At 33.1% G+C, this 18,727-nt stretch overlaps 1 protein-coding gene and 1 long non-coding RNA gene across 5 annotated transcripts in view; one reads left to right on the top strand and one right to left on the bottom strand.

Annotated features, from left to right (window-relative positions):
• The window catches only part of LOC115955713 (disease resistance protein At4g27190-like), a 44,969-nt gene extending 34,683 nt beyond the window's left edge, over positions 1–10,286 (top strand). For 3 of the 4 annotated variants that reach the window (XM_031073983.1, XM_031073982.1, XM_031073981.1), the window contains exons 5-8: positions 2,718–5,595; positions 8,659–9,447; positions 9,757–9,847; positions 9,945–10,286. In XM_031073983.1, the coding sequence (XP_030929843.1) occupies positions 2,718–5,595; positions 8,659–9,447; positions 9,757–9,847; positions 9,945–9,997 (3,811 nt within the window). In that variant the 3' untranslated portion in view covers positions 9,998–10,286. Of the gene's footprint in view, positions 1–2,221; positions 2,342–2,419; positions 5,596–8,658; positions 9,448–9,756; positions 9,848–9,944 lie in introns of all 4 variants that reach the window. The other variant, XM_031073980.1, reaches the window with a different exon arrangement.
• Positions 10,287–11,455: 1,169 nt separating this feature from the next.
• On the bottom strand, positions 11,456–16,909 carry LOC115955103. Its single transcript, XR_004084026.1, has 4 exons — positions 16,330–16,909; positions 15,262–15,671; positions 13,307–13,396; positions 11,456–11,684 (listed from the first exon to the last, which is right to left on the bottom strand). It is a non-coding gene; the product is annotated as an uncharacterized LOC115955103 (long non-coding RNA).
• Positions 16,910–18,727: the final 1,818 nt, after the last annotated feature.

Raw genomic sequence — 18,727 nt, 5'->3', positions numbered from 1 at the left:
TCAAAACATAACCCCACGGTACAAAGCAGCGGACCTCTTTTTTGAGGTTTCGATCTCGGCACCAGAGCGGCGGCAAGCAACGTTGATGTATGTAGCTTGGGTTGTTTTTGGTCCGACTCTCTCTCTCTCTCTCTCTCTTAGCTTGGGCTTGTTTTTGGTTTTATAGTTTAGGATGAAATGTAGTGTTGTGCTTTAGGGAACTCAAGTTCCACGTGGATAATTTTCCACATCATCTCTTACCAGCACATGGAACTTGAGCCTTATAGGCCTGATTTTGATAAGCAATATCAAGTTCCACAAACTTGAGATTCTAGTTTATAAACATGTTTCATAAACATGCTAACTAACGAAATTATTCCAAAAATCATGTTAAATAGCAAAAAAAATCCTCTAGAGAGATTGATGAAATTTTCTTAAGAGGGATTTTTTGTTGAAGAGTAGCATTTATTGTTGCTATGTTTCCATTGAACCACATCAGCAACCACATCATTCACTTATTTTCTACCTCTTCTTTTCTCTTTTTAAACTTTTCTTCTCCCTATTCAAAAAAAAAAAAAAAAAAAAAACCTATCTTCTTCGTGTTGGTTTTACAGTTTAGGATGAAATAGTGTTGTGCTTTAGGGAACTCAAGTTCCACGTGAATAATTTTCCACATCATCTCTTACCAGCACATGGAACTTGAGCCTTAAAGGCTTGAGTTTGATAAGCAATCTCAAGTTCCACAAACTCAAGATTCTAGTTTACAAATATGTTTCATAAACATGCTAACTAATGAAATTATTCCAGAAATCATGTTAAATAGCAAAAAAAAAATCCTCTAGAGAGATTGATGAAATTTTCTTAAAAGGGATTTTTTGTTGAAAAGTAGTATTTATTGTTGTTACGTTTCCATTAAACCACATCAGCAACCACATCATCCACTTATTTTCTACCTCTTCTTTTCCCTTTTTAAACTTTTCTTCTCCCTATTAAAAAAAAAAAAAAAACTATCTTCTCCATGTTAGTCCACACCTACTATTACACTTTCTTCAATCTTTCATCTCCATCTTTGTCTCTTTATCTCTCAACTACTTTCTACTTTACCATTACACTTCATCATATTCTCTTTTTTATATTTTAACACTTCTTCTCCCCATTTTTTTTTTTTTTATAAATTTGATTCATATTTTTCCCACACAAAACTGTGAGTACCCTCTCTCTCTCTCTCTCTCTCTCGGTGGATTTTTGTTCTTTCTTTTAACTCTAATTAAGTTTGATAGTTTTTTATTTTTATTTTATAAATATGTGTTTTGGTATTGTGTTTTTTTTTTTTTTTTTTTTCCATCTCAAAATATTTTCTCTCCGTTTTATAGCTTTAGTTGAATTTTGGTTTGAGTTAATACTTAGTTTTTTTGGAAATAAAAAATTGAGTTTATATCAGAACACAATCTACATGGCTATGAAATTGAATATGCCTACCAATTGTTTGAGTAATAAATTATTATGAAGTCTATCTTTTATTTCTTTGGTTTCATTTTAATTTTGGTTAAAATAATGCTGTAATTTTGTGATGAGTTTTGAATATTATGATAATCTCCTCAATCTCCTCATTCCTTAAGAAATGATAAATTTGAAAAACTATAAAATTTAGTTGTATATTAGACAAATATAATACACTACAACAAAAGTGAGAATAATACGGTTCACCTTAAAAAACATTTAACCAAACAAACAAAAAATAATAGAATGATATATTTGTAAAGATAGAAAATACTTCTAGAAATATTTTTAAAAAAAATAAACAATAATTGAAGTAATTGTTAATTTTGTTAATTTAATATATTATACCCCATTAAATAACATTTATATACTGCGGCTATTTTTTTTTTTTTTTTTTTTTTGGAGGAAAAAGACAGTGGAGCTTGATTAATTAAAACTGGCTAGTTGCAATTAAATTAAGCAAACCTTTTTTTTTGAGAGATAAAATAAGGAAACTAATTGAGCTTGTTTTGGATCATTTATGTCTTACCACTGGTGCACTCCGCTTATTGAGGAAAGTAGTGTCCATGTAAAGAGAAGCATTATAGACTTATAGTAATAATCTCTTCATTCTTACGTTACATTTGAGTAATCTTGATACCAATTGCTATAGTTGATGATTCAATTCCTTTTATATATATAAAAACCAAAAAATTAAAAAACGGAAGAAAGAATCTCTTACCAACTTTTTTCATCTTGACAGGTGAATAGCAAGGAGATTTGTAAACAAGTGCAATTAATTCCTCAATTTACTTTATTGCGCAGTTGGTGGCAACTGTTTGAGTCTGTTTCCTTATCACTTACCCACTAGTGTGTCAACGAGGTATACCTTAATTTTTGAAATTTTCACTGTCTTTAATCGTGTTCCCTGTTTAAGAAGCATAACAGTCTTTTATTTCAGATAGGATGGACATATTGACGGGATGCACGGGCTCCGTTGCAGCTGAAGTTGTAAAATGCACAGCAAAGCCCGTCGTACGTCATGTTGGTTATTTGTTCCGTTTCAAGAAAATAGTTGATGATCTTACCAAAGCAACAAAAGACCTGCAGTTAGTGCAACAAAAGGTGGAAGAGGCTATCAAGCTAGCTGCAATGAACACTGAGGTTGTTGAGAAGGATGTAGAAGGGTGGTTGACAGATGTGAATCAGCTCATGAAAGAAGTACAGGCTTTGGAAAATAAAGTACAAGGAAACTTGAGGTTCTGTAACGACTGGTGTCCTAATTGGATTCAGCAATACAAGTTATGTAAGGAAGCCATACAGAAGACAAACGTTGTTCAAGAGCTTCAAAATAAGGGCAACTTTTCCAAAGTGGCCCATCGTGCTCCGACTCCTGGCATAGAGATCTTTTCATCTAGTGATTTCGAGGTGTTTGAATCTAGAAAATTGGCTTTCCAACAAATTATGGAGGCATTGCATGATGATAACAATGAAAGGATTGGACTGCATGGAATTGGAGGGATTGGGAAAACAACCCTGGTGAATGAAGTATACAAGGAAGTCAAAAAATCGAATATTTTCAATGACATTGTGATGACTGTTGTGTCCCAGACACCTGATGTTAGAAGAATTCATGGTGAAATTGCAGGCTGTTTAAAGTTGACATTTGAAGATCACGAGAAGGAGAGTGATACTGCAAGAGCGAATCGAATATGCTTAAGAATAAAGAGTGTAACGAAGATCCTCATAATCCTTGATGATATTTGGAAAGATGTCGACTTAAAAGCTTTTGGAATTCCATCTTGTGATGATCACAGGGGTTGCAAGATTCTTTTGGCTACACGAAGTGTGCATATATGCAATTTAATGCGTTGTCAAAGGAAAATTCCCTTAAATTTCTTAGTGGAGGAAGAATCACTGGCTTTGATGAAAACAATTGCTATAGTTGATGATTGCGCAGACTTGAATGATGTGGTACTTAAAGTTGTTAAAGAATGCAAAGGTTTGCCTATAGCAATCATTACAGTAGGAAAGGCTCTTATAGGAAAATCTCTTGATGATTGGAATGCGGCAATGCATCAACTAAGAGAGTCTAGACTTGTTGATATTGAAGGTGTTGATGAAGAAAAAAATGCTTATGCATGTCTTAAGTGGAGTTATGATCAATTAAAACGCAAAACCAAGTTATGCTTTTTATTGTGTTCTTTATTTCCAGAAGATTATAATATTCCTATTGAGGAATTGACTAGATATGCCATGGGACTAGAGGAAGATGAAGATTTTCACTCACTTGATGAAGCAAGGAGCCAAGTGCGTGCAGCAATCAATAGCCTCAAAGATTCTTCTTTACTACTAGAAGGCTCAGAAAAAGGATTTGTGAAGATGCATGACATGGTTCGTGATATTGGCTTATGGATAACATCAAAAGGGAAAAATGAATTCAAGCTAAGAGCCTACACTCGTTTAGAGAGAAACACAAACTTAGAAAAAGCCACAGCAATCTCCTTGATCGATTACAACACTGAACAACTTCCCGACAACTTGGTATGTCCAAGACTCAACATTTTGTTATTGGGTAGAAATGTCCCTATGAAATTGTTACATTTCGGAAAAAAAAAAAAAAAAGAAGAGATTCCTAACACATTGTTTGAAGGGATGAATTGTCTCAAGGTTTTGACACTACATGACAAAATCTTATCATCACAATCACTAAAATTATTGACAAACCTTCGAACCTTACATTTGAATGGTTGCAATTTCAGTGATGACCTCTCTTCATTGGGAAAGTTAAAGAGACTTGAGACTTTATGCTTTAACAGTTGTCGAATGGTTGCATTGCCAAGTGAATTAGGGGAAATGACGAGTTTAAAAATGCTAGATTTGACCGCAAGTGAATTGAAACAGATTCCGCCAAATGTGATACGAAGATTATCCCAATTAGAAGAACTAATCATTAGTAGCAGCTTCGAGAATTGGGATGTTGAAGGGAGAACCTCAGAAATAAGCAACCCTAACTTATCAGAGTTGAACTCATTACCCCGCTTGGTTAATCTCTCTCTAAAGTTGAACTCGAATCATTTACCCAAAGGCTTTGTTTTCCCGGACTTGCATAGATATTTCATATTGATTGGCTGCTCAAGCTGGAATCTTAAGACACCTTACGGCTATGATAGTTTAAAATGTATTAACTCAAGAACCTTAGAAATCAAAGATTTGAATGCCTCCTCAATGAACGCATTGAAGTCTTTGTTCCGTACCGTGGAATATATTTGGATTGAGTCTTGTGAGATGGAATGCATTTTTGATACAATTGGGGGAAATCATACCGTTACATTCGGCAATTTGGTCGAACTACATCTAATGTTAATGAGCTGTCTTAGAACAATATGTGAGGGGCCCAACCAGAATGAAATCTTCAGCAATCTCACAGTTTTAGACGCACGTCGATGCCCGAGATTGATCAGTCTCTTCTCGCCGTCCCTTGCTCAAAGTCTAAAAAAGCTGAAACAACTATATATTATCGGATGCGATGAAATGAAGCAAATAATTTCAGAGGAGGGAATGATATTGGAGAGTCACGGTCAACCAATATGTCTCTCAAAATTAGAGACTCTTGTGGTAAAGAATTGCGGAAAACTGGAATATATCTTTCCTATATCAGTTGCTCGAGGTCTTCAGCAACTAGAAGGGCTAAAATTACGAGATCTTCCTCGATTAAAGAAAGTATTCGGCCAGAACAGAGAAGGAGAAGTTGGGGATTGCGAAATAGAGAGTCACCATCAAACTACAGGCTTCCCAAAATTAAAGACTATTGAGGTATGGAATTGCAGAAATCTGGAATGTCTATCAATTGCTCGAGATCTTCCCCAACTAGAAAGTCTAACATTAGAAGATCTTCCTCAATTAAAGCAAGTATTTGGCCATGAAGAAGGAGGAGATGATGGGGATGGAAACAACAGCGTGCTATCTAAGTTGAGAAACATAATATTAAAGAACTTACCGGAGCTTGTCAGTTTGGGTGGAGGAAATAGTTCTTCAGTTTGGCCATCATTGGAGAGGCTAGAAGTGGTGAACTGTCCTAAAGTGAAGTTGTCACCTTTTGCTAATGTGGAAGCGAATGTGCCAGCTCTGCAAAAGGTAATTTCCTAATTCTATTTATTCTAGAACTCTTTCTTCGGTTTTGCACTTTTTTTTTTCTTTTTTTTTTGGGGACAAAAACTAGTGCACCGGTGTTTGAATTCCATTTTTGTTTGATGGACATGAGGTGAAAATAGTAAACAAACCAAAATAAATAAATCGGAATACTAAAAGAAACTAGTTATAATTTTAATTGAAGCGATGTCACATACTCGCATGTAATAATAATAATAATAATAATAACAACATTTGTAATGGGCATCACAAATTTAGAATTTTCCACTAACAATGCATGAAAATTATGAAGTACGAAGATCAGAGGCTATGAAGGTCAAAGGCTATGGCTGAAACTCAATATGAGAAGCCTGGAGAAGGTTTGATTCATTAGGCAAAAGGTCTTTGACCACTTTTCTAGTTTTTACTAGAATTAGCCGCAAACCCACACAATGTGTGAAAATATATAAATATTATATAATGGGGTGTAATATAGAAAAAGTAACAATTACTTCAAGCATTGACTATTTAGGAAAAAAAAAAAAGATTTTTACAAGTTTTTTTCTTTTTTCTTTTTAACTCAACAAATATATCATTCTATTATTTTTTGTGTATTTGATTAATATTTATTTAAGGTGAATTATATTCGTATAACTTATATTTGCTTAATATACAATTAAAATTTATAAGTTTCAAATTTATTATTCAAAATTTTCATCTCTTAAGGATTATGGAGATTATTATAATGATCAAAACTCATCACAAAATTACAATGTTATCTTAATCAAAATTAAAATTAAACCAAAGGAATAAAAGATAAACTTTATAATAATTTATTACTCAAACAATTGGTAGACATATTCAAATTCATAGCCATGTAGATTTTATTTTGATATAAGCTCAAATTCCAATTTCCAAAAAAAAAAAAAAAAAAAAATCCCTAAGTATTAACCCCAAAAAGCTATAAAAGAGAGATAAAGACTTCGTGATGGGAAATTTAAAAAAAAAAAAAAAATACAATATCATAACACATACTAAAAAAAAACTATCAACCTTATATAGAGTTATAAGAAAGAAAAAAAAAATCCACCATGAGAGAGAGAGAGAGTACTCACAATTTTTGTGTGGGAAAATATGGATTGAATTAAAGAAATGATATCAAATTTATACAAAATAAAATAGGCAGAAGAAGAGTCAAAATATAAGAAAGAGAAAATGATGAGAGAAGTGCAACAGAAAAGTAAAGAGTAGTGAGGAGATAAAGAGGTAAACATGGAGGAAAAATGTTAGAAGAAGTATAATAGTAAGTGTGGTCTAATAGGGAGAGGGAGGGTTTTTTTTTATATAAATAATAGGAAGAAGAAAATTTTTATAGAGAAAATAAGATGTAGAAAATAAGTGGATGATGTGGCCATTGATGTGGCTTAACAGAAGCGTAATAACAATAAATACTACGCTTCAACTTTTGTGTGTATATATATATATATATGAAAAAAAAAAAAAAAAAAGCGTTTGTCCAAATATTTGGTCAGATTTCCTAACTAGTACAAAGTACTTAGACAGCTAGACCTTTATTAAGAATGGCAAACTAGCCTTTGTCAAGCCATTTGGTCAGGTTTCTTGATTAGTGCAAGGTGCTTAATGGCTAGACCTGTATATGATTTGTCATTTAGTTGGATTTCCTACTAGGCATTTAGAATGTTGGACCTATGAATGATTAGTAATTTTGTGGATATATAATTCATGATTAAGTTTTGGAAAGAGCAATCAGGAGTTTCCTTATTGTAAGTGTTGTCAAATGTGAGGATACTGACCAAAATACATGCTATACATACTAGCTCATCAGAGGTCAACAATTTAAGAATACATGCCAAGCTTCATATCAATCTGTCAACTTTGAACTACATGTATAGAAAATGTGAGTCTTGACTCGTCGCCATTTGAGCCCCCTATGAAGAACAACTTTTTTCTTTTCTTTTGGCTTGTAATAGAGAGAATTTCTATTTAGCAAATCTAATTTCCCTTAGGTAACATATTGGTTTCTTTGTCAATGGGTCCCTTAAGCTTGTATGCTCACTCTTTTGATGCTTCTTGTCTTCTAGTAAATTGAGCTTCACAAGTTAGGCTACATGAGGGAGAGAATCGAGTAGTTATTATAACATACAGTAACACCACTTAATCCAAAAGCTTAAACTTATGAGTTAAGATCCAACTATGTTATTTTAATCACCCATTTTTCTCATTATTATTTAATGTGGGACTTCATTCACACATGTATACCCAAAATTCTTGGATTCAAAAAATGATATTCTTCCAATTTGAGCACGCTTGGGTCTCATGAAGTTTCTTATAAACTTTTATTGGGAAGGCCAATTCCACAAGATATGAGAGAAATGATATGGGTCGTGAGCCTTGATTTGTTAATAGAATATATGGCCATGAGATAAATCCTTATTTTAGTTATTTCAGAGTGTTTTAGAAAAAGATAACTATTTTGTGTAATCATGACTTTTAAGACCCATTTTATTATATAGGATTAATCTTATGTCCATACAAGGCATGACTTAATCAAGAATCGGATATAAAATAAAAAATATTTCAGTAATATAAATATAAATTATTAAAACAAATAGTAAAACTAAAAGAACAAAAATTACTTCAAGTTTCGTGACAAATGCACATTGTATACATCCAAGTTTTTATAAAACCAAAGATTATACTAAATTGTAAAATAATTTAAAATTTAAAATAAAATAAAAGCCTTTTAAATATCTTTAGAATTTTGATTATTGAGCTTAATCAAAATCAAATTCATTTTTTACAACAACAACAACAACCAAAAAAAAAAAAAGTAATAGAGTTTTACTTGAGGTAAACTATTGTCACTAATTGTAATGTACTTCTAATGATTCACATAGTAAAATTATGTTGTACAACTTGTAATACTTTCATTTTGCCACATAACTTCACATGTAAGGATTTTTTGTGTGTATAAATAGGTTTTAGCCACAACTTATGTGAATTCTAGTTGCTTTTAATTAATAGAGACTTAAATTGGTACATGTGTAGCTTCAAAATTTACAGATCTCGTCTGTGGACGATTGGAATGCAATTTCATTTGATTTGATGCAAGGTTTGCCAAATTTGGAAGAATTAGAAATTAAAAATTGTGGAGGAATCCAAGAGGTGATTAAGCTTGAAGGGCTTCTTACTATAAAAGGAGAACAACAGGATCTGTTACTCCCAAGATTGAAGAAAATGTTGTTGATTGATCTACATCAACTGAGGTGCATATGGAAAGGCGCAACTAAACTTATAAATCTCAACAATCTTGAATATTTAAAAGTCAAAGAGTGCAAAAAATTGACGCATCTCTTCACACCGGCCCTCGCTCAAAGCTTACAAAAGTTGAAATTTCTTGAAATTGAAAAGTGTGACGAATTGGAGCATCTAATTGTTGAAAATGCAGAAGAACAAGTCTTATCAGAGAGTCATCCCCAACCTTTATGCTTCCCTAAACTGGAAAGAGTCAATGTCAGATACTGCAATAAATTGAAATATCTCTTCCCCATGACCATCGCTGATAGTCTTTTAGAACTAAAGATTCTCATAGTAATAGAAAACTCTCAATTAATGGAAGTATTCACACATGAAGGAGACGCTGGAGTTCAGAAAGATGTAACGCTCCCTCAACTACAATGGATGGGACTCAAAGGTCTACCAAGACTTGTTAACTTCTGCCCAAAGAACTATCAGTTTATACTGCCAAAATGGAGGTGGTTAATAGTGGAAAGCTGTAAGAAGATGAGGACGACTTTTACCCGTACTCCAGACAGAAGTGTGCTTATAAATGGAGAGGTAATCCAATATTCCTGCCTTTTTTTTTTTATTATCTGTTCACTAAATTAGAGTCAATTATAGTAGTAGTATACATATTACTAATTTACTACTAATAATAATTATTTGATTTATAACACCAAATATCCTATGTTGTGCATGTGCTTAATTATAATCAACCCTCACTGATAACTGATAAGTACCGTTTGTCTAGTTGGGAGCTTGAGACGAATTTTATTATATTTTAAAAATGTTATTATTATTTTATTTATTTCTCCTTGCGTTGCCAGAATATATAAATGCTTGCTGGCTTTCGATTTGGTTGTTCAGGTAGCCCAGATAGACGAGCCTACAGGGACTTCAACAATTTCTCCAGTGCTTACCATATGCCCTGCCAACAACGATATAATATGGGACTCAGGTTTTAACTTTTAACTATACTAACCTTTTATTATTTTTTTTTTTTTCCTTACTATTGTTGTGTTCAATTGATTTAGATTTGAATGACAATCCTACAGGTGGCTACTTATCATCAGATGCATTATATTTTTACCAAGAATTCCGAAGATGATGATTTGGATTTATTATGATCTTTTCTACACACGTGGCTTAAATTTGTGGCGGGCTCATGGATGGATGGACGTGCTACTTCTGTAGAGGTCTCCGTCCTCAAAATATTCTCATCTCTGTATTTCACAACTCTTTTGCTTTCTATTTATTTGATGTGTGTTTTATTTTATTTTATTTTTTTATAGATAATGTGTTTTTTTCTTTTTATTTCTTGAACAAGAGACAAATATTTGTACAACTTTTTTAAGTGATAATTTATTATTAAAACATCATTTTTACATTTTTTATTATACACCAATCATGTACAACAGATATCCAACAAATATTTCATTCTATACAGACATCCAATCTGAAAGGGATCACAAAAATCTTATTTAGATTTTAATTGGCATTCCAATTTTTCTCATAATAATAGGGCTATAATTTAACAGATTAAAATAAACATTTAGGATGCTTTTGAATAAAATATTTAAATGAGAAAACAATTGCTTCTTTCAAAAAACGTGAAATGTATACAATCTAAAAACTGTCGGCTTGAATTTTCTCAAACCTTAATTGCATGTCTCTCATTTGCATGCATTGTCAACACTTCAATATACAGAGCTTGTTATTCAGAAGTGGTGTGGCAAAATGTAAGAGTTAAAGATCTCTTTGAAGTGGCTTGTGGAGTTGTTGTGAGAGAAGAGAAAACTTCTCTTTGTATTAGGTGCAACCCCAAACTTTGTATTAAGTTTGAGTCCCAACTTTTGTATTGAGAGAGAACTTTGTATTTGTATGAGAGAACAATTTGGGTGTATTGGGATTTGGGCATTGTGACTTGTGAGGGTGCTATTACACCATTTTGTATTCTCCACCTTTATTAGGGAAAATATCTTCTGTCGATGCCCGTGGATATAGGCTAAATGCCAAACCACATAAATTCTTGGTGTTTTCTCTTGTGTGTGCTTGTATCTATTTTCTTGTCAATTTTTCCTCATTCCTATTATTTATTTGGTGATATCTTTCAAAGGTATATAATATTTTCACCATCAATCTTGTGTGGAATGCTATCTAGAAGCATTTTCTTGCAACAATTTGGTAGTAGAGCTTCTGCTATTTAGAACAAAAACAAATTGTATATACAGAGAGATTTGAAGACTTTGCCACTAATAAATCAATAACAAGAATTACAACAAATCCAAGTCTAAAATAACATTGGCATTCGAGTACAACTTTGTTGCCATGACATCCTTGAATACTGGCTGCATTAAGATTTCTGTAATTCTCATATGATGGCTGTAAGCCTGCAACATAATGTTTCAAACCCACCTTCATTAACTTACAATTTACAACCATCATTGTACTAGTCATGTATTTTAATGTTTTAATATATTCACCATTCTTAAAAATCATGGAGTTCAACTACACTCTGCTCACTACCTTTCAGAGCGTAAAGTTATTCCAGAATCTCTAATTTTACTAATAAATCTTGGGAGTGATCACCCTTCAAGCTCTTATAATGCTTTTTTCCCATTCATACACACCAGATCTGTCCGCATTTAAAGGTGATAATACCTGCAAACTTAATGATTTTCTTGAAATTCCATTCGCAAAAATGACTCGAGAGAGTTTGACAAGCATGGAGTTCATCCATCTTCTGTGAATCAATGAGTTCCAATGAAAGGTCCTTCCATGGCCTGTAAAAGGACCTGTACAAAGACCGTGCTAGGTCAGACTAGTTTGAAGAAGGATTAGAACATACATTTTGGAGACACAGCCTTCAAATAAAATATAATAGCATTGCTGTAAAAGCAGCCAACATGCAAGAGATTAGAGAGCAGGATTACAAAATCAATGCTGGTAATCAACTTTTTGCTGGCCTTAAGTTATTCATAAAATCTTTAGCAGATTTATTAAGTTAGTTATTACTAGCCTTCAAATTTTTGCTAGTTAGATGAATCTCTTTTCATTTCTCACTAATGATTCATACAAAATGTCAAAGATGCAAAATTGTGTATTAAGGCCTTCTTCGAATGGAGTTCTTGGGGATTTTCTTTATGGAATGCATGCTACTATTGATGTTATAAAATTGGCACTACTACTTAGTTTAGTTTAGTGAGAAGTTCTGGATTTTGGCCGAAACGGTTCGTATGGCTGAGCCAAATCGAAGGTAGTAGATAGACGCGGTAGTCACTACTCAATGTCGGAAGGTTTGGCACATTGGTAAATATTGGACCAAAGAAAGGTTATACACTCCTTTTTTGGCTATTTCAATGTAACCATATAAAAGAAATCTAATATAGACTAGACAGATGACCTTCAGTCCGGGTAGGAAATGATCTATTGAGAGAGGCAACTCCACCTCTAGAGAGGATACAACATATTGAAATTAAGGAAGTGGAGATTTGGAGATAAGAAGCTTACAACCTTTAATTAGGCTCTGTTGAGGAAGTGGCCTCAGTGGTTTGGGGTAGAGGTAACACAATTGTGGAAGCATGTGATAGTTTTGAAGTTCAGAGAGAAGTGAGGTGGGTGAAATAAAAAATCTGTTTGAGGTACTCATGGATGTGGTTTGTGGAAGAGTATTAAGATGATATGGTATAGGTTTCTACTAAATATTAAGTTTGATGTAAACCTCGGTAACCGGATCCAATTGCATGACTGTTGGTGAGGTGAACAGCCTTTGAGGGTGGTTTGTCTTCTCTTCTATGAGAACTCCATAAATACAGAGGCTTCAATGGAGTCTATGTTGGTGAGGCAAGTTCTGGGGAAGATGAGGCATTGGGATGTTAGATTTATTCGAGACTTTAATGATTGGGAGTTAGACATGGTGGCCTCATTTCTCCATTGTTTAGATTCTCATATCCCTAATAGAGAGGATGGTAGTCAGTTGTTAACAACTTTCTCTAGCTCCTTATTTAATTGGTCCCGTGCATAGGGTTTTACAAATTGTGATTCCATTATGACATTTATACAGTTGTCTTTTGTATATAATTCTTTCTTTGTAATTCTTTAGACTGCTTCATGCCCATTGCTTATGAAGTGGTCTTTCTTTAAGCAAATGATACTTATCTATCCAAAAAAACAAAATCTCCCATTCCTTGGCAACAATCTGTGAAACTTGAATCAGAAAGAAAACAATTAAACAGGACAATCACCTTGGGTCACAGGTTAAGAATTACTAGTTTAAATACTATGTTGATTTCTTTCAGTAGCACATACCATGTTTAGTTCCAAAATAATCATCAAAAACCCTTCATTCCACATATTGTTCACAGAACAGACAATTGAGAAGGGAAAAAGAAAGAAGCTAGAAGACAAGATGTAATACCATCTCTAGGCAAGATTAGCTTCAGTAGGGCAATGTATCTTCGAACACAGTGATGCCACCAAGGTCTTATGACCTTGGAAGATAACCGATCTGGATTATAAAGAAATATAATATTAAAAGCCAGTAAATTTATATTTTACAAAATGGAAAATAAATAAATGTCTACTCGAAAAAATATTTTTATATATAACATTTAATTACATTAAAGTGGATTCAAATTTTTTAACATTTGCTTTCATAAGAGAAAGTCAAAGCCTATAACTTCAGCAGACATGAACACAAACCTTACTAATTACAACATGTCAACATTGCATGTTTTTCATCAAAAAAGAAAAAAAAAAAGAACATAGAATTTTGGCCTAAGTTGTGACAATGAACTCTTAAATCTCTCTTAAATTGAAAAAAATTCAGATAAATAATTTTCAAAATCAAATTATCAAATCTGTTAAGCTACTCTAACAGATTAACAAGTGATACTGGATTTTATTATTTGTTAGTGTAGTAGGCATTTTATCATAACTCGTCTGATTTTTATTCCAGCTACAAGGGTTTAGATAGACTTAGAAGCTCAAAAAAATTGGCTGTTTCTAGAAGAGTATTTCTCTATTACAGCTGTATCATCTATTCTTCACTCATAGCACAGATTCAAATTCGATTTATGAAGTGAAAAACAAGAACACATAATTGACACAACAAAACTATCTATCACTCTCTCCTCTTTGTCCTCAAACAAGTATGTAGTGATAGAACTTTCTTGTTTTGTTAAGAATCCCTCGTAGCGTTCTCAAAATGCCCATACTATTAAAACATTGTATCTCAACAGCCAAGCAATATATATATATATATATATATATATATTACTCGACCTTAGCAACACCATTAGTCACAGAAACCCTCCAGAAGTATTTCTTCACTTCATCTATCCCACATTAATAAACAACATTCTATGCAATTTTCTGTCTCTATGACAGATCAATTCACAAAATCAAGATGTTCAAAGTAAATATCCACACCACCAATCTTCAACATTTCACAATTTTTCTTTTTTTGTTTCAAAATAAATGGTGTATCACATGTACCTGGTGAGTCTTGAAACCACAACCTCACCCTCGACCTTGCTCTTACAAGAAGAAGAGGCACCATTCGAGCATAGAGCTCATTGACAACATTTCTGAATTTTTTTACACCAATATCAAACAAAATTTATATATTATCTATAGCCAACAATGGTGTACCCTCAACACCAAAAACAAAGTCAATATAGAAAATAGACCACGCAACTTAGAATTCAACAGCACATTAGCCCAACTGGCCTCTAAGAGACCAAAATGAAAATTTAGACCACACTTCATGCGTTCATTCCTAACAGAATCCTATAATTAAGTATAAGAGCAAAATGCCAATCCTTGATGTTAACCTACTATAATCTCTCCTTCAATTATTGCAAGTCCTCAACCACCATCCCAATCCCCAAAACTAGTGGCTGCCTCTCAAAATTGATTGCCACAATTTATTCTATCAATCAGAAGTCTACAAGGATGACCTCCCTATCCAGATCAACCACACCACATGCTTGCATTGACTTCCACTGAAACAATATTCTAGGATTAGTTCAACATTCCCCACTAATTACTAAGACTCCCTGCTTGGCAAAGAATAATGTATATGGGATAAGATTTCTCCCATTAAATCCAATTTCCACCAATTTTTACATCCAATTTTTACAGAGATGTAAGACATGGCATTTAAAAATCAAATAAATGCCACATGTCTCACATCCAACTAACTGACTAAGAATGGGAGGGGAACATTTCCGATAGAGTTTATTTGAAGTCCAGATTACAAGTTTAACACAGAAATTGAGTCTTCCCGGAATCCAAGTCCAAAATCCCTAGCTCCAGCATTCAACCCAATATGCCAAACAACTAGAGCAAAAACTAAACAAAATAGCATACCTGAAAAACTGGAGGCAGAGGAAAGAAGACACAGTGCAGATATAACTAATGGGAGCACTCAACAAGAATGCCATGAAGCTGTTGACAGTAAATAATACTCGCAGCCAAATCGATTTTTGATGCTTTCATCACATTCACTTTCAATAAGATCCAATAATGATTGCAGAGTTCCTAAATTCAGTTTGAAATCTTGGGGACAAAACCATTAGATTTCCAAGAAACCTTCCCAAGAATAATAGCAGCAGTTTAGCCATCACAAAAGTCTAGTATCAAAGAATCCTCATCAATCTCTTCCTCCAAAAAAATGGCTAAATGGGAATAAGATTCTTGAAGTTGAAGCATTCGTGCAGAGTCTGATCTCAAGGCAGTGAAATTTCCCACATAAGAAAACCAAAAAGCTTTTCTCGATTCTGTGAAAATACATAAAAATAAAATTTCAATATATATAGTCAAACCATGAGGCTAAAACTGATTTGGCACCAAAAAAATAAAAACTGAACTACACAGAGAAACAAACAAGAATCACTCTAACAAGTTTTTTCTTTTGATAAGTATGAATCACTCAAACAACTTAAATGCGAAAATATACAACTCAAGTCTATCAGCAAGGTGTTTGGAAGGATACACTAGAGAACCCCAAGTGAAGAAGGCTACATTTATGCACGCTCAATTTTTTTTTTTTGTGATAATTTAATAGTTGGCAGTGGGGGATTTGAACCCTAGATGTCCCCTATTGAAAACATCAGGAGATGTCAACCAATTGAGCTACAAGGCTTTTTGCTATGCAAAAGCTCAAGTATGCATCATGTAGGGGAACAGATGGACCCCTAGTATGGCTGAACAAAAATTAACACTAACCAAAGCCAGAAAAATATGTACAGTAAATATAGATAGAGAAAAGCCATTGATTCCTTAAGGTTAGTCATGTAATGAAACTGCAAGCAAGCCTAAACCAGCAATTTCCATAGGTTCAATATAGACATAATGACAAGACTATGAACTGAAAAAAGCAAGACGAAGACATGATCATAGCACTCTATATGTTCAACAATAGGAGAACATGCTTACACAAAATTCAAAATTCTGACTTCATTCTGAATTCCTTGCTTGAGAGCTGCCCAACCCTGCATCATTTGATTGCTAGAATAAGAACCACGGTTCAAAGCACCAATGAAGGAGTCCAGTCCAGCAACTTCAGTGCCTTCGAAAGAAGCCTTAGAGTACCATGCTTCACAAGAAAATCAGAGTGAAGCAACCTCTTATTAATTACTGACCAGCTGAAAGGACAAGGATACAAGCATTCCACAATACCCTGCATATCCTCACAATCAAACAAAGCGGGATCATGAGACTGAGAAACAAGGAAACCAAAAGTTCAAAGACCTAGGGGCACCAAGGACTCTACCACAAGAACCCTCTCCTATAATGTGAACAAAACATAAATAAAATTTTCATCATCATCATCATTCCCAAGACCATGAAGAACACCAGAATACATTCCTTATGCTGCAGCACCCACTTCAACAATCATGGCCGCCCCACCTCAAAGATGACATTGCAAAGCCAACAAGTGCCTTCCTCAATGAATGTGTCATCCTCTTCTCCTTTTGGTTATATTTATATTCTGTTAGCTTGGAAACTGCCTTAGATTTTGAATCTAATTTCTTTGCGACCTTAGAGGCCATTCTTGACTAACTCTGAACAATCAAAGCCATTAGCAAAGGTGCGGCCCTTTGGTCTTTGCTTCTTTACTATTTAGTTTCTTTTGCATCTACCATATATTCTTCAATTAGCAATCTGGAAAACTTGTTAAGAACCTTACTAATAGCCTTTTTATCCCCATCCTTGGGATTATATACCCCATCCCAAAATAGTAGATATCAATGACAATACATAAGACAACCAAGTTTCCTTCATCAAAACTTCCAAGCATCTAGAAGCTCCAAGCACTTAAAGAAGTGCATACATATAAATGAAGCAATTCACTTTCAGAATTACCTTTTAGCAACTTAATGAACTCTTTTACACCATCAAAGCATAACTTAATTTCAAGAGAATTAATCTTATGCAACAGTTCTTTAAGTTTCGCTTCATGGGTCACTTTAATTTCAAACCTTGGAATTTCTCCTCCTTTAACCTTACCACCTTCATCATCCCACAACTGCAATTGAAATATAAACCAAATTATTACCATTTCATGACACCCAAATAACAAAAATCATTTTATTTTATATCTTTTTTCTTCATTATACAATCATACATAGATAAATTAAGCCTTACTTTCTATTTAGAAACAGAGACATTTTGAAAGCTACAAACATGGAATTACTTAACCTTCCACTCAGCTTAGCCTAATAAGCATATCTTGGCTTGATAGTAGGTGAGTCTTTCATTGTTTTTTTTTTTATATTCAATTTTAGAAAGAGAAAGAGTTAATTGACTAAAAAACATAAACTGACTTAACCGAGTTTCTTTCTTTTTGCTATATATATTTTCTGAGCAACCAAACAGGAATAATCATAAATAAAATTCCAGAAGGGGTATGATTTGAATGTGCACCTTGATTTGTATGCAGCATTAGTATTAATAGAGTACATGAAATGAAATGAAAGGTACCTCACAAATCCCGGTTTCTTCACCTTTCTAATATGTTCGCCCTTTTATTACTCCAAGAGTGTTCATTATTCAAAGTCTATACGTGAATACTGTATTCACAATTACTTGGCTAATTGAGTTTCATTTTTTCCCCCCTTTCTTTATAAGGACATGCATAAAGTGTTTTGAGTTTTGAGTGAGCTATTTTTGGTTTTGGACCATGTTTTACATAATCAGTTTCAATGACCTCTTTTATTTCCTCTCAAAAATAAATAACAGATCCCAACAAAAGCTATCTAAATGGTTTGGAACCATGTTTAATCAACAACTAATTGCTCATTTCCCTTTATCATTATTATTATTATTTTTCTCCACATAATGATTATAGCAACAAAAAGAAAAAAAGAAAAAAAAAAGAAATGCAAAATAATCAGGAACATATTAGTGATGAACTAATTGAATATCTTCCATTTGAGTTCCTAGAGGCTAAAAAAGTTTAGAACCCAACCAAGTTGCAATTCATTAATCAAATTTTATTATTTTGCCATTGACAACATGGTGTTTCCACTTTCCACATTTGTAATCCTTACTAGCTCATAAGTATCAAGCATTAGATTATTTACAAAATATTTTACATTATATAATAATTGAATGTAAAATGTATTATGTTTATATTTACTTGAAAGAAAAGAAAATCTTACAAAATTTAAAATACCTTCAAATAACAAATAAAGGTAGTTTAATTTAGAAAATCTAATATATTATATCAACTATATTTTGTTAGAAAATAATCACATTATTTAAAAATAGTTTGAGATTAATACTTATAAGTCTCATCTACTAGTTACATTTTGCACTCAACCAAAAAAAA

Source organism: Quercus lobata, chromosome 8 (genome assembly GCF_001633185.2).
Source record: "Quercus lobata isolate SW786 chromosome 8, ValleyOak3.0 Primary Assembly, whole genome shotgun sequence".
In the NCBI taxonomy this organism is placed as follows: domain Eukaryota; kingdom Viridiplantae; phylum Streptophyta; class Magnoliopsida; order Fagales; family Fagaceae; genus Quercus; species Quercus lobata.
This window is presented reverse-complemented; position numbering and strand designations above follow the sequence as displayed.